Raw genomic sequence first — 12,155 nt, 5'->3', positions numbered from 1 at the left:
CCCATGGGCTTCTGCTGAACGTGCCGCATTAACCCGGTGGTCCTGGAGACCGCCACATTTTCCCAAGAAAGTTGTCAAAATGAGAGCGGAAGTTCATTCAGGGTATTTGTCACGGGCGTTGATTGGATTAGGTTCCCTCTCTTCGTGTGTTCATTTGTGACACATATTTGTCACTGCACAGACCTTATTATAATCTGTTTACGGGAGCCTTGACATGAGGGGCTGTACTTTCTACGTTTCTGTATTTCCGGACCCCCAAGCACAGAGTAGGTCCTCAACTTTTGATTTCGGGTTGAGGCTGAGGCAAAAATCTGAATGCAGTGAGTTACTGTGCAAGGTCTTTAAGTTGTTACTGAAAGTATTCCTATCAGCATAGGCAACTCCTACATTAAACAAACAAAACACCACAGAACACCAGTAAGTCAACTGGCAGATCAGATGAGAAGTGAAACTAAACACCAAACTGTCTTTTCCAACTCTAAATGGGATAATTTGAAAAGGGAAATATTAGTGTATATTAGAATAAACAAGAGAGTGTCACAGAGGAAGTGAGATCTGAGTTGGGTTAAGTAGCTAAAAAGAGAACTTTCCAGGCATGGGAGGAACAAACATCATGAACAAAGAAACAGTGGACATGGACATGGTTTGAACAGACCAACCAGGGTGTGCAGGTTGGGGCATAGGTGAAAATAAGGCCGAATAAAGACTGAAGATAAACAAGAAAGGCAAATGTCATTTCAGTGCAGTGGGCTGTAGAAACAATCAAGACCTCACAGATCTGGGAGATCTATCACGCAAAACTTGTCTGGCAGCAGCAGTGGGATGGATTAGATGGAAGAGGGACCACCAGGGAGACAAGATGAGGCTCCGCATTGAAAGGGAATGAGACTGATGACAGAGCTCTTGGAAAGGAAGGCTGGTATTAGTAGTCAGCTGAAAAGTGCCTTTTAAAAAACTGCAAAGGGTTTTAACTGAAAAGGTGAATTTAGATCGGTGTCTTTATCTCTCCGATAACTGCACTTAGTCAAATGACTGATAGGTTGAGCGATGTCTGAGAAGAAAGTTGACAAGCAAGTGTTTTAGGAACAGTGGCTCCACTGAGAAATTTTGTCTTTCCTGTACAGATCTGAAACTGTGTAACATTCACGGTCAAGACACTGTATCGGGATAGAAGGAAATATTTGAAATGATTTCATATGGTGTGAAACGTGCTGATCACCTTGGATTTCAATATCAGTGGAGTTGAAAGCAAAACACACATAGTATGGGGAAATTTTCTTCATTTTTAATTTACAGCAGAAAGAATATAAAGCATTCAGAAAACATTTTCCATATTTTAAGGGCAATTCAAAACATTTTGCATGGTTTCCAGCAGCTGAGTTCTTCAACAGATCCATTGATTCAATGATGCTTTACATGCACAGTTACAAAAATAAAACTTACAAAAAAGAAGACATCTAGACTAGTTTTACATGCAAGTCTCAGGGACCCCCCATTGGGCGCCAACTACTGTGTGGAACTGCCATAAGCGACCGTGCAGCCAGAGAGGGGTTCTAGTTATTGTCTCGATTTCGTTCACACAGTACAGCTGATTTCAAATGGGTAACAAGAATAGCAATTAACTCTTCAGGAGACAGAATAAGATTAGCTATTAATTTTATAATGAAATCCTACTCCTGGCACTTGGGAATTCAGATTATCCAAGAAAGCTGCGCTTACCTATCGTCTTATATTCAAAAATTAAGATTCACAACCAAGAAAAAGCGGTCAGAAATGCTTCGTTTCAGTGGAAGTGCATTTGTACCTCACCTGGGATTCACAGTTGTACTGGTAGGTTACATGGGTAGGTTTCGAACCTACTTCTATGCCCTCCATAAGAACGCTCCTAATTCTATGTCAATCTTTATCTTTCAGATTTTCTAACTTACTCAGCTAATAATGTAGCATGTGAAACATAAAAAAAAAAAAAAAAAAAAAATGAGCGTTAAAGCAAATCCACTGAGGTCATTACTCTTGTCAAAAGATTGGTTATTTGTACCAAGATGGAATAAACATACCCAAATTCAGTATTAATAAAGGATATTCTGAAAAAGCTGGCTTTCACATTCTCTTCCCGTTGATGAATGCAACTGTGTGTCTGTAAATTACTCAGTGTCCTCCTATAGGTCAAATTGTGTAAAATAATAGGTATTTGGGGGACTGCAACAGCTGCAACATAACCCACACATTTAAAAACAAAATTGAGTCAGGTCAGTTTACAAATGTACAAGTGGCTGCTAGTTGTGGGGCTGTCACTATCGTCAAAGCTGATCACAAGCAGTAAGACGTATACTGTACAAGTAATTCGAGGTTGGCAGTGAAAGGAAGTAATTAAAAAACAAGTACAATTATAGAAAAGGCACCAAGAGCACTGACCCCAGTTGTTACCACAATCTTTTTGTATCTACCTTCCTTCTAAGACACCAGTTTAAAAGCTGATTTGTGAATATTTTTAGGCTTCACAACAAGCCTTGAGTTTTCACTTACAGTTGGCAGCCAGAACCAAGGGGAAAAAAAACTAGTATCTCAGCTTTACACCAACTGATCCTGAAACTTAACCTGGGAATTTTAAACTGGCATCAGCAAATGCGAACTGTATTCTCTCGATTTAACATTAGTAGTTGAGTTGTGAAAAGCATCAGATTTCTTTGGCTCCTTATGTGGAAATAGTAATCATATACCATGACATCCCTACGAGACCAGTTTGCATTCTTTTAATTTGTAGTTATTTTTTGTGCAATATTTATTACATTTTCTGATTTCCAGCAGGAGATATGAAAACGTGAGTCATTTTTCTACTTTTCATCCTATTTCTTTTGTCAGGTTTTGACCGTTCTAAGTGTTCTTTGTTGGAGTGAGTGGATGGTGTTAAGCGATATACTGATTCATCTCATGATTATCTGTTTAGCAAAAGTAACTTAATTTTTTTAAGCAATATCAGCATTCACATTACTTGGCACCATTGGCAAAAAAAAATTTTAAATAAAATAAAATAAACTCCTGGTAGCCAAAATTAAATGTAAACATACCCTTTTTTTTTTAAGTAATGTTACTCTGCCTTTTTTCCTAAGTCTTAATACAGTAGCTCTTTTTTTTTTTTTTTGCAGTTTAGTCATGCTTTAGCAAAATGTTCTTCTAAAGAACATTTAAAATAAAGTACTCTTATAGTGAAATAAAGTTTTTTTTTTGTTTCATTTTACAGACCATAGCCACTAATGCTTTGCTTTTGTTCATTTCTTTTTTCTTGATTTCATGCACATATCTCTTTGTTTTAATATATACAATATATACAAACAATACATCCACATTTTTTCTCGCTCATTCAGACAAAACTATACAAATAATTTTATCTTGCCATGTTATTGACCTTTGTGAATAAAATATTTAGCAATTAATATAATCCCTTTCAAATATTTTCTCACTTTCCATTTCTACCTTCTATATATACACAGAAACTGCTCAGGTTGGATGAGATATAGCCAAAAATATGGAATTTACTGGCCAGAACGCAGCACCACACTGATCTTTTAGGTGGCAAATGTCCAGGCAAGGTTTATGATTCCTTAGAATGACTACAGTTTCCAAGGCTACTAAAAAAAGCTACATGCTTTACCAATTCTCTAAGTAATTCTCATTGCACATGAAAGTAAGGCAAAAAAATTAAAGTGCTGAACATGAGAAAAGGGACAAGATGATGACTACCCTCGCAGGTTCTTGGGAGGTGGTGGGGACAGAAAATAAATTTAAACTCTGTACGCTGTTCCTCATCATTTCCCACGCATTACCCGTTTACCACGCACCCGCCCCTCTGCAAATTTCCGCAAGACATTAATAACCTGCAGATTTTAAAAGTTGCATTAAGTGTGCTGTAAAGATTGAAACACAAACAGACAAATTAAAATCAACTAAACACAGTGAAGGAAATGAGAACACACGGACCCAATAAAGATTTGTATGATCTAAGCCCTCCACTGAGAATCAATCCCAAAGATTCAGCTTCTTGGAAATAACTGACAGGTGCAGGAACAGCATTCTCTTTGTTGCTAGTGCATCCCCACCTTTTCTTATCTATATTTTTGGTATAAATATTTGTACAGTTCCACACGATGTTTGAATACAGCCCTATGTGAGAAGGAAGACGGCTTCTTCCTAAGAGGAGGAAAGCCTCTTTCGATTCCTCGTGGTGTCTTGTTTGCCCATGATCCAACAGAAGATTGAATTCCAAGATGTCTTGCTGATCAAATTAAAAGTTGTCCATGAAAGTGCAAATGCAATGACCAAAACATTCCTGTTAAAATCCTGCAGCTCATCTCCCCAAAACTGCAGAGGGATTATGTTGTGTGTGTGTGTCTGTATGTGCATGTGCGTGCATGCGTGTGTGTGTGTGTGTGTGTGTTGTCGCATGTCTCTGCTAAAAACAGAAATGAAAACAGTCTGAAAAGCAGTGTCACATTGCTAAGGGATGCTGCCGTATGTCTTCAAGTTCCTTGGCCTTTTTCAATTCTTTCACTCTGGAAGAGAAACAAAACAAAAGACCAGGTGATAACTACAGAGTGAAACTGTCACCACATAAAGGAAAGGGCAGGGCCATTCCCCCGGAAGTGAAAAGCCAAGACAAAAACCCTTCTGAGGACTGATGGCAAAGGAAACTCCTGTGAAATTGCTGGGGAAAATATTCCAAGAGGAAGACTGGGACCCTTCCTGAAACTTTGCTCTATATCAAGACCTCTAAACACAAAGCAAAACCGAAGTTGACTGCATTAAATGAAGTGTAACAATAACATGCACATTGTAGAAAAAAGTTCATCGCTCAAATAACTTTCTTTTTAGCCTGGTGGACGCCTGTTATGCCCTGTAATTCCACAGGATGCAAGTTAGGGAAACTGCACACACATTTATTTAGCTTTGGCTATACCTAGGGAGTAAGTTGTTGTTTTGCTCACAGACCCAAGATCGTGAGCTGTCTTGAACCTGATCACTCATCTGCATAACTCTGATTTCGCTCATGTGACGTGCGGTCTTTATGACTTTCAGAATTGCTTACTTTCCTCCCATTCCACATTGTAGCCTTAAAAGATGTTCAGGTCATTCCCCCCAGCTCCCCCAGATGGACAGCAACAGGGTGCAATACCAGTAAGGGACTTTGTTCTGTTTATCAAACATCTTGTAGTAAACAAATTTCAATTGCTATAAATAGAGTCATGGAAAGTTCACATTGGCAAAGTATTTGTTAATGACCAGTTTCAGTCGATATGTTTTAATAGAAAAATTTGCCTTGGCTTTTCAATATGGCCACTTGATGCAGATGGGGTACCCGGGAAGAGATTCCAAGCTGTAAGAATGTATTTATTTCTCTTTATGGACAAATAACTAAGAGCTTGCCTGACTATGAGAATGATCAAATGCAAATGTGACTTTAGGGTCTCACTTCTGAAGTCAGTGTATGCCCTGTAAGTCACAGATGGTTTGTAGCACTGCATACCATATAATAACGTTTGCTAAAAATGGGTGTGAGAGGATGATTTTAGCCGAACAGAAGTAGCACTTTCTCAGGACACATATACTCTACCTCAACAGCAAGACAAGAAAAGAACCTGATTTGTTTTCCTAATATGGGCCTATACTGAGGTCAGTAACTCCCAAATACAGTTTTCTGGTTCTCTAAGAGTAGGGCCTCTTTGTTATCTTAAGTTATACCAGTAAATTTAAATTTTATTTTAAAGTGAATGCTAGTTTCCTTTCTAGAGAACACTCATGTGGAAAGAAAACATTTTGAAAAACCAGTAATAAGTTACTGCTCTATTACCTAGGTTGGCATTCAATGGAATGGCATATGTACTATAATAGCAATTTAAGAAAATTATATTTACCACCTCCAAGCAGAATCGTTTCTGAGAATTCTGCCAAGTTGATACAATGTCTTCAAAGAGAAGATGCTCTCTTTCAGAAAAAAAGCTTTATCACTTTATCAATACTAAAAAGAATTATAATGTTTGAAAACGTACTTATTTGTCTGATTATTTACTAAATACACCAAGCTCAGCTTGATCAAACAGTGTATCTTCGAAACTATTAAAGCCTTCTTTCTTAATAGGAACATTTAGAATACATTGTTATATTCGTAACTGGATCCAGGTATTATTTAAACTTTATAATTAAGTATACTATGGATTATTAAATTTTCAGGTGATTTGGATCATATTGCAGTACAGAAATGTGCATCATTATAGGTCCCTAATTTTGGACATGCATACTTGATAAATGGCTTTTTAAAAATTGAAACATGCTATATTCTGTGTTCAATTTTTAAACATGCAATATCTATACTAACAGCCCTTTGGCTGGAAAAATGCAAGGCATGCACTGATGCCACCTTTACTTCTGGGCATGCAATGTATCTGTACTTGTGCAGACCTCCTTGCTGAATTACGGCAAAATGTGCATGCTACTTCAAATACGACATTTTATTTCTGCACTAGTACAGGACTCATTCACAAATGTGCAACAGAGACTCCATCGCTGATGAGATTTCTAGAATTTGCAGAATTCCGAACTCAAATCCTGAGAGCATAAATACAAAGATCTCCATTCACAATTTTGCTAGCGTGAACAGGAAGGCTTTAAAAATCTTAAGTTCATCACTGGGATGAAATAAAAAGGAGTGTGAATTATGAACCAGAAATGTTTTATATAGTTTCATACCAAAGAATCTGTAATCAGCTGGTCACTGTGGGTATAACATAAACTTTTTTTTTTTTTTTAGTTAAAATGGTCACATTTGTTTCTGCAGTTTTTTTGGCAGTTTCTTTCTGAGCTAATTCAAATGTCAACAAAGTTTTCACAAGGTTTTAAAGTTACCACGTAAATACTCTGCTATAAAGCTAGTGCTAGCCTCACATAGCATTAAGTTAAGGAGAGATGCACGTCCACACACAGAATGACCACGATTGTCTACTCAGGAAAAATGAGACATTCCAATTTTCAGACATTCCAATTTTCTAGGCTTTCCTAACTCCTGAACTCCACTGGAGAATTCAGTTTTTGGTTTCATTGTGCAGTTTTCACAGTCTACTAGCATTATAAGTACCTAATATTAAAATGAATTAAATGGCACAGGAATTTTTTTTTTATGGGAAGTTGTTAAAGGAGAAATTAGGAAAAAAAAGAACACTGATGTTGCAAGAGCTACATGGGTTCCTTATTATGTGTTGCCTTATGTAGTCCTCACAATATCAGAATCGTCTCCAGTTCATAAATGTAGAACCTGAGATTTACAGGAATTGAGCAACCTACCCCAAATTATATAGTTAATAAATGGCAGAGAGGGGATCTGAAGCCAGGTTTGTCTGACTTCACTCCTCCACTCTGCTGCCTCAAACAATATCTCAGGGCAACAACAAGAAAAAACATTTTTAAACCCAATTCTTACTTTATTGGTTTTCCTAAAAGTCTGTACAAAAAAAACATGCATTTGGAAAATTTCCATGGCATGAGATGAGTACATTGTTGAAACTGATGATGACAGTTACATTTTCTAAATTCTAAGACGTCATCCTTTAAAAGACCCTATGTTGATTCTATTACAATGTTTTGGAGGGAAAAAAACACCTCCACATAAAACGTACTTATGAATTTTATGACTGAAGTAGATCTGAAACATGAAAAGAATGGGTCTAAGAATCAAGGCAACCGAAGACTTTTAGCCTCATTCTCCAATTTGCAGACCATGTTGGTGTTCACTTAGCTCTGCAAGTTTAGATGAACTTGAGAGACTTTTACAGTCTGCACTACTGAAATCACAAATGGAGGTTTATGTTACTTGAGGGTAGATTATTAGGATAAGACAGCGGTGCCTAATTTTTTGTTTTGTTTTGCTTTAAATCAAATGTCAATTGGATAAAATATGTTTGACTGTTATTCTGCCTCCAAAGAAACAGAAAACAATTAATTATATTCACTGAAGTGAATGAGAACAACATCTGATACTAGAATTTTTGTTAGTAAGTTCTAAGAGATAGATGTTTCCAATCAGAGTGTTTCAAATAGTCAAAGAAATTTGTGGCCGCCTTGTCTCAGTCATTCAAGACATGAATAATGATGAAAAGGCATAGGTTAGCTGAAAATGCCTCTACCATGAGAAAGATACAAAAAGTTTAACAGTTATTATCTCTGGGTGATTTTCCTTGCTTATTTGTATTTCCAAAAGGTACTACAGTGAGTATGTGTTTCCTTCATAATAATTATTTCTGCTTGTCATTCTTTTTTTTTTTTCAATCAAATCAAGTTCAGAACAGAGGAAGGACTTTGTGGAAATGTTGATAATGGCATTGGCCTTAAAGGATGAGTAGAATTTTATTTATTTATTTATTTATTTATTTTGCAGGCTCAGCAATTGTGGCTCACGGGCCTAGTTGCTCCGCAGCACGTGGGATCCTCCCAGACCAGGGCTCGAACCCGTGTCCCCTGCATTAGCAGGCAGATTCTCAACCACTGCACCACCAGGGAAGCCCTGCTTGTCATCCTTTAAAAAAGTTTCTAAGATGTTTTTCTATCCATCTGTTACTACTACTGTGTCTTACAAATGTTGTATTCACGTGACATAAAAGAACAACTGAAAAGTTCAGTGGAGGGGAAAAAAAAATCAATTTTATAGACCAAAACCAAAAATCGATTGAGCTAGTTTCACTGATATTACCTATATTGTAAGTATGTTTTCAGTGTGAAAACTTGGTAAAGGTAGAGCAGAATTTTTGAAATTGGAATGATACTTGAAAATTCTGTACCTGTAGTCACCATATCTATAGAACTGAGAATACAGAGGTCCAGTAAACTTCTGTTACGTTACGTTACACAAACTCAGCTAAGGGTTACTGAGTTTTGGATTCTCTTAAAGAATTGTAAGTGTTAGCCTCATTCAGGGCTAGGAAAGAACTGAGTCTAATAATGTCCGGGTTATCTAAAAACAAATCCCATGATAATTACACTTACTTCTGAATTTCTTCACATGGAAGACAGGCAGAGCAGTCTTCCTTGAGACTGGGAAGACAATTAATACAAGATAGAAACTGTAGCTTCTGTAGGCACAAGGCAATTGCTACTATAAGGAGAGCTGCCAGGACCACATTTCTGAACTGCGCATCAGTAACTTGGAAAATGGTACTCGTGTTACTGGCTTGAATTACGGTAATTAGAATAGCAAGACTTTGACCTGTGACCATCCAACTATTAAAATTAAAGACAATCCCAGGATTTCCCCCAAGCATTCTACAGGCTGAAAATAATCTTTGGGATATTGTTGCAGTCTCAACCCAAACCCAAACCCAAACCCAAACCACATTGCATTGTAATGTACTGAAGTGATGTGGTAAGCAAGAGCACTGAAAGCCAGCAGAAGCCCACGGGGTTTCTTTCCATCAGACGTCCCATGATCGCTTATGGATAAATGAAGTGGGCCTGCTTCAGAGACTCGTAGCGAACAATGGCTCCATGGGTAAAGCATTAGGCAAAGCGGCTTCGTTAACATCTACTCAGTAATGCTCAGCCAGAGAAATGTGTCATGAGTCAGTGGATTTTGGCAGGTATATTCTCGCAATGCTGGACGTCAGAAATATACAGGGCAGCCAGATGCGGCTTTCTGCTTAGTTACCTGTTGCTCTGAGAGCTGCAATAGCTCGTGGGGGGGGTTTAGGAAAAGAGAGGTCTTGCCATTTTCCAGAAATCTCATTTGGATTGCAAAACAAAAAAGACAAGAGAGGCCCAATAAGAATGACACAGAGCGTGTTGTCTGCAATGTAACACACGCCACTGTGTTCCCCAAAGATTCATTACCTAAAAGAGGCAAGTAAGACAGAATTACTTTGGAGATTTAAATTAGATGACGCATCCCACCTTCATTGCTTACTCCTTACCGAGCAGACTGGGCCACTTGGAAACCACACCTCACGTCAAATTTAACTAGGGAAGTGTGACATCCAGGCTGTTGACAGAGCACTGTTACTTTTCTCAAACAGTTCACTTGCAGGCATTGTTAAAGAACTGCCCCTTGGACCAACGTGTAGAGAACAACACAAAAAGTCTAAGTGTGACCCGCAGAACTTGCTAGTGACCCACTGAAGATATTTTGCAGGGCTGCTCTCAAGAATCAGTGCTGTCAACGCTACTTACCAAGATAACTAGCAGCATCTGGCCCGGTTAAGTGTTTGGAAACCCAGTTGTCAAATAGAGAGAAAACCTGTTGTTTAAAAATTGGTGACTGGAAAGTGTTATCTCTTCTGCCTCCAATCAGGGCTCTTTTTATTCCAGTTGGATGGCTTCACCCACCTTTATTGAACATGGGTAACTAGGCCAGCAATTTACAAGAAATCGGTTATTTCAATACCAGGAGTCCTACTGTTTACAATACCTGCAGGGACTGATTTAGGTTATAAAGCCCTCTCACAGAAATCTGATCTCACTGGGGAAAGAAGAAATTTGTCGAAGGCATTGTCCTTTTTAGTCTCAATACCTGGAGGACAAACCTGTTATGTAATTCAGCTCTTTACTACTTCCTTTACATCTGAGGCATCTTGGTTTTCTGCTGTAACACTGAATAACACCCTGTCAAGATATTCCAACTCCAACTGGAATATAGTATTCTCAGCCAGTGCACTTAAATATTCCTTCAACCTTAGAAATCCTTCAGTCATTTGCTGAAGTAGTAAAACACCTAAGTGAACTAAGAAAAATAATTAAAACTGTTGATTCAAACATCTCTCTGTGTATAATGTTTTCTCTCGACAAGTTATTGTGTCCAAGACAAAACAAATCCCTTTGACGGTATTAGGAACTGGATGACTTCATTTTAAGTTACTGGATAAATTAGGGGCTAAGTCTGGAGGAACGACTGAGTGAAAATGAGCTGGCTTCGGTGAAGACCATTTGGTGCTTTTTCTTAGCTCTCCCCGAGACTGAAAATTTGAAGACACACTGGTATTTTCTGATTGCTCTGCTGCTGGAGTTAGCCAGCTGGATCCTAATTCTGATAATTGATGTCACCTCCCTTTTTAGACATCCTTCTGCTTCATTAACTTAAAAGTTGGGGTCAAATCGTGTTTTACACATACTGTACCATAAAATTTAATTCTTCATTTTTCAAATATTATCTTCAGATATGTAAACCTTAAATGTCTTAAATATGGTACACTTTATACGTTGGTAAGTATATTAGCTTCTTTGACACAAATTCCAGGAATATAAATCCTCCTCAGAGAATGTCCTGCCTCCCAAGAGTAACTTCAACTTGGGGACTCTTGGAGGACCATCGTGACTTCTCCGATGGACACAGAACACGAGAGATCCTACTGGGAATTAGAGAAGACACAGCTAAGCTATTCCTCAGTTCATTCGTTGGAGAAAAATGACCACACTGGAAGAAACCTGAAAGCTTCTGAGTTCCTCTCTCTCAAACCCCCTAAGACTGAGTGGCACAGAGGATGTTATGAAATTCCAACTTTCCATGCATGAGGAGGAGTTTTAGGAACTCACAGCAGAATGCAGCAAGCATTCAGGAAGTTAAGGTGGGGACTCTGGTTGGCATGGAAAAGCACTTTTAGAAAATGTACTCTTAAAAATGATCATTAACATACCAGAACCTAACAGGCTTCAAAAGTGCATAAGCAACCACTTTTACTAAAATGTTGGATCCTTGCAGCGGACGATATAAATTGCATATAACATGCAAGACACTACAACTTATAGTTAAATTGATTACTAGGGCATGCATCTGTTCTCTTGGAGGTTTTTTTTTTTAATGGAAAGAGATATTATCTATGTATGCAGAGAGAGAGAGGGACTAGAAAAATGGACATTTGTGTCCCCCTTTTCTCTTATATTTCAAACACAGACATCACTGAGCCAGCTCCACTACATGGGACCTGAAATATTTTAATTGGAAGCAACTGCCTAATTCTAGAGAGGTCTGACTAGTTAAATTTACAAAGACAAGTAGCTGCTTTATTATTATTATTTTTTTAACAAATTTCTCCTTCGGTGACTATCCATGGTTTTCAATAGGTGAGGGTTCAGACCTTTTACAGGGATCAGGTTTTGATTTAGGAAGAACTTATAAAAACTCAATT

The 12,155-nt window shown here is 37.9% G+C and overlaps 1 protein-coding gene across 9 annotated transcripts in view; it reads right to left on the bottom strand.

The window, feature by feature from the left end:
* Positions 1-3,112: 3,112 nt before the first annotated feature.
* Positions 3,113-12,155, bottom strand: part of CAMTA1 (calmodulin binding transcription activator 1) — an 875,067-nt gene continuing 866,024 nt past the window's right edge. For 7 of the 9 annotated variants that reach the window (XM_036854351.1, XM_036854359.1, XM_036854342.1 and 4 more), the window contains one exon: positions 4,487-4,550. In XM_036854351.1, the coding sequence (XP_036710246.1) occupies positions 4,487-4,550 (64 nt within the window). Of the gene's footprint in view, positions 4,551-12,155 lie in introns of all 9 variants that reach the window. The other 2 variants (XM_036854334.1, XM_036854385.1) reach the window with 2 other exon arrangements.

The sequence above is a fragment of the Balaenoptera musculus genome, chromosome 1 (assembly GCF_009873245.2).
Source record: "Balaenoptera musculus isolate JJ_BM4_2016_0621 chromosome 1, mBalMus1.pri.v3, whole genome shotgun sequence".
Lineage (NCBI taxonomy): Eukaryota > Metazoa > Chordata > Mammalia > Artiodactyla > Balaenopteridae > Balaenoptera > Balaenoptera musculus.
This window is presented reverse-complemented; position numbering and strand designations above follow the sequence as displayed.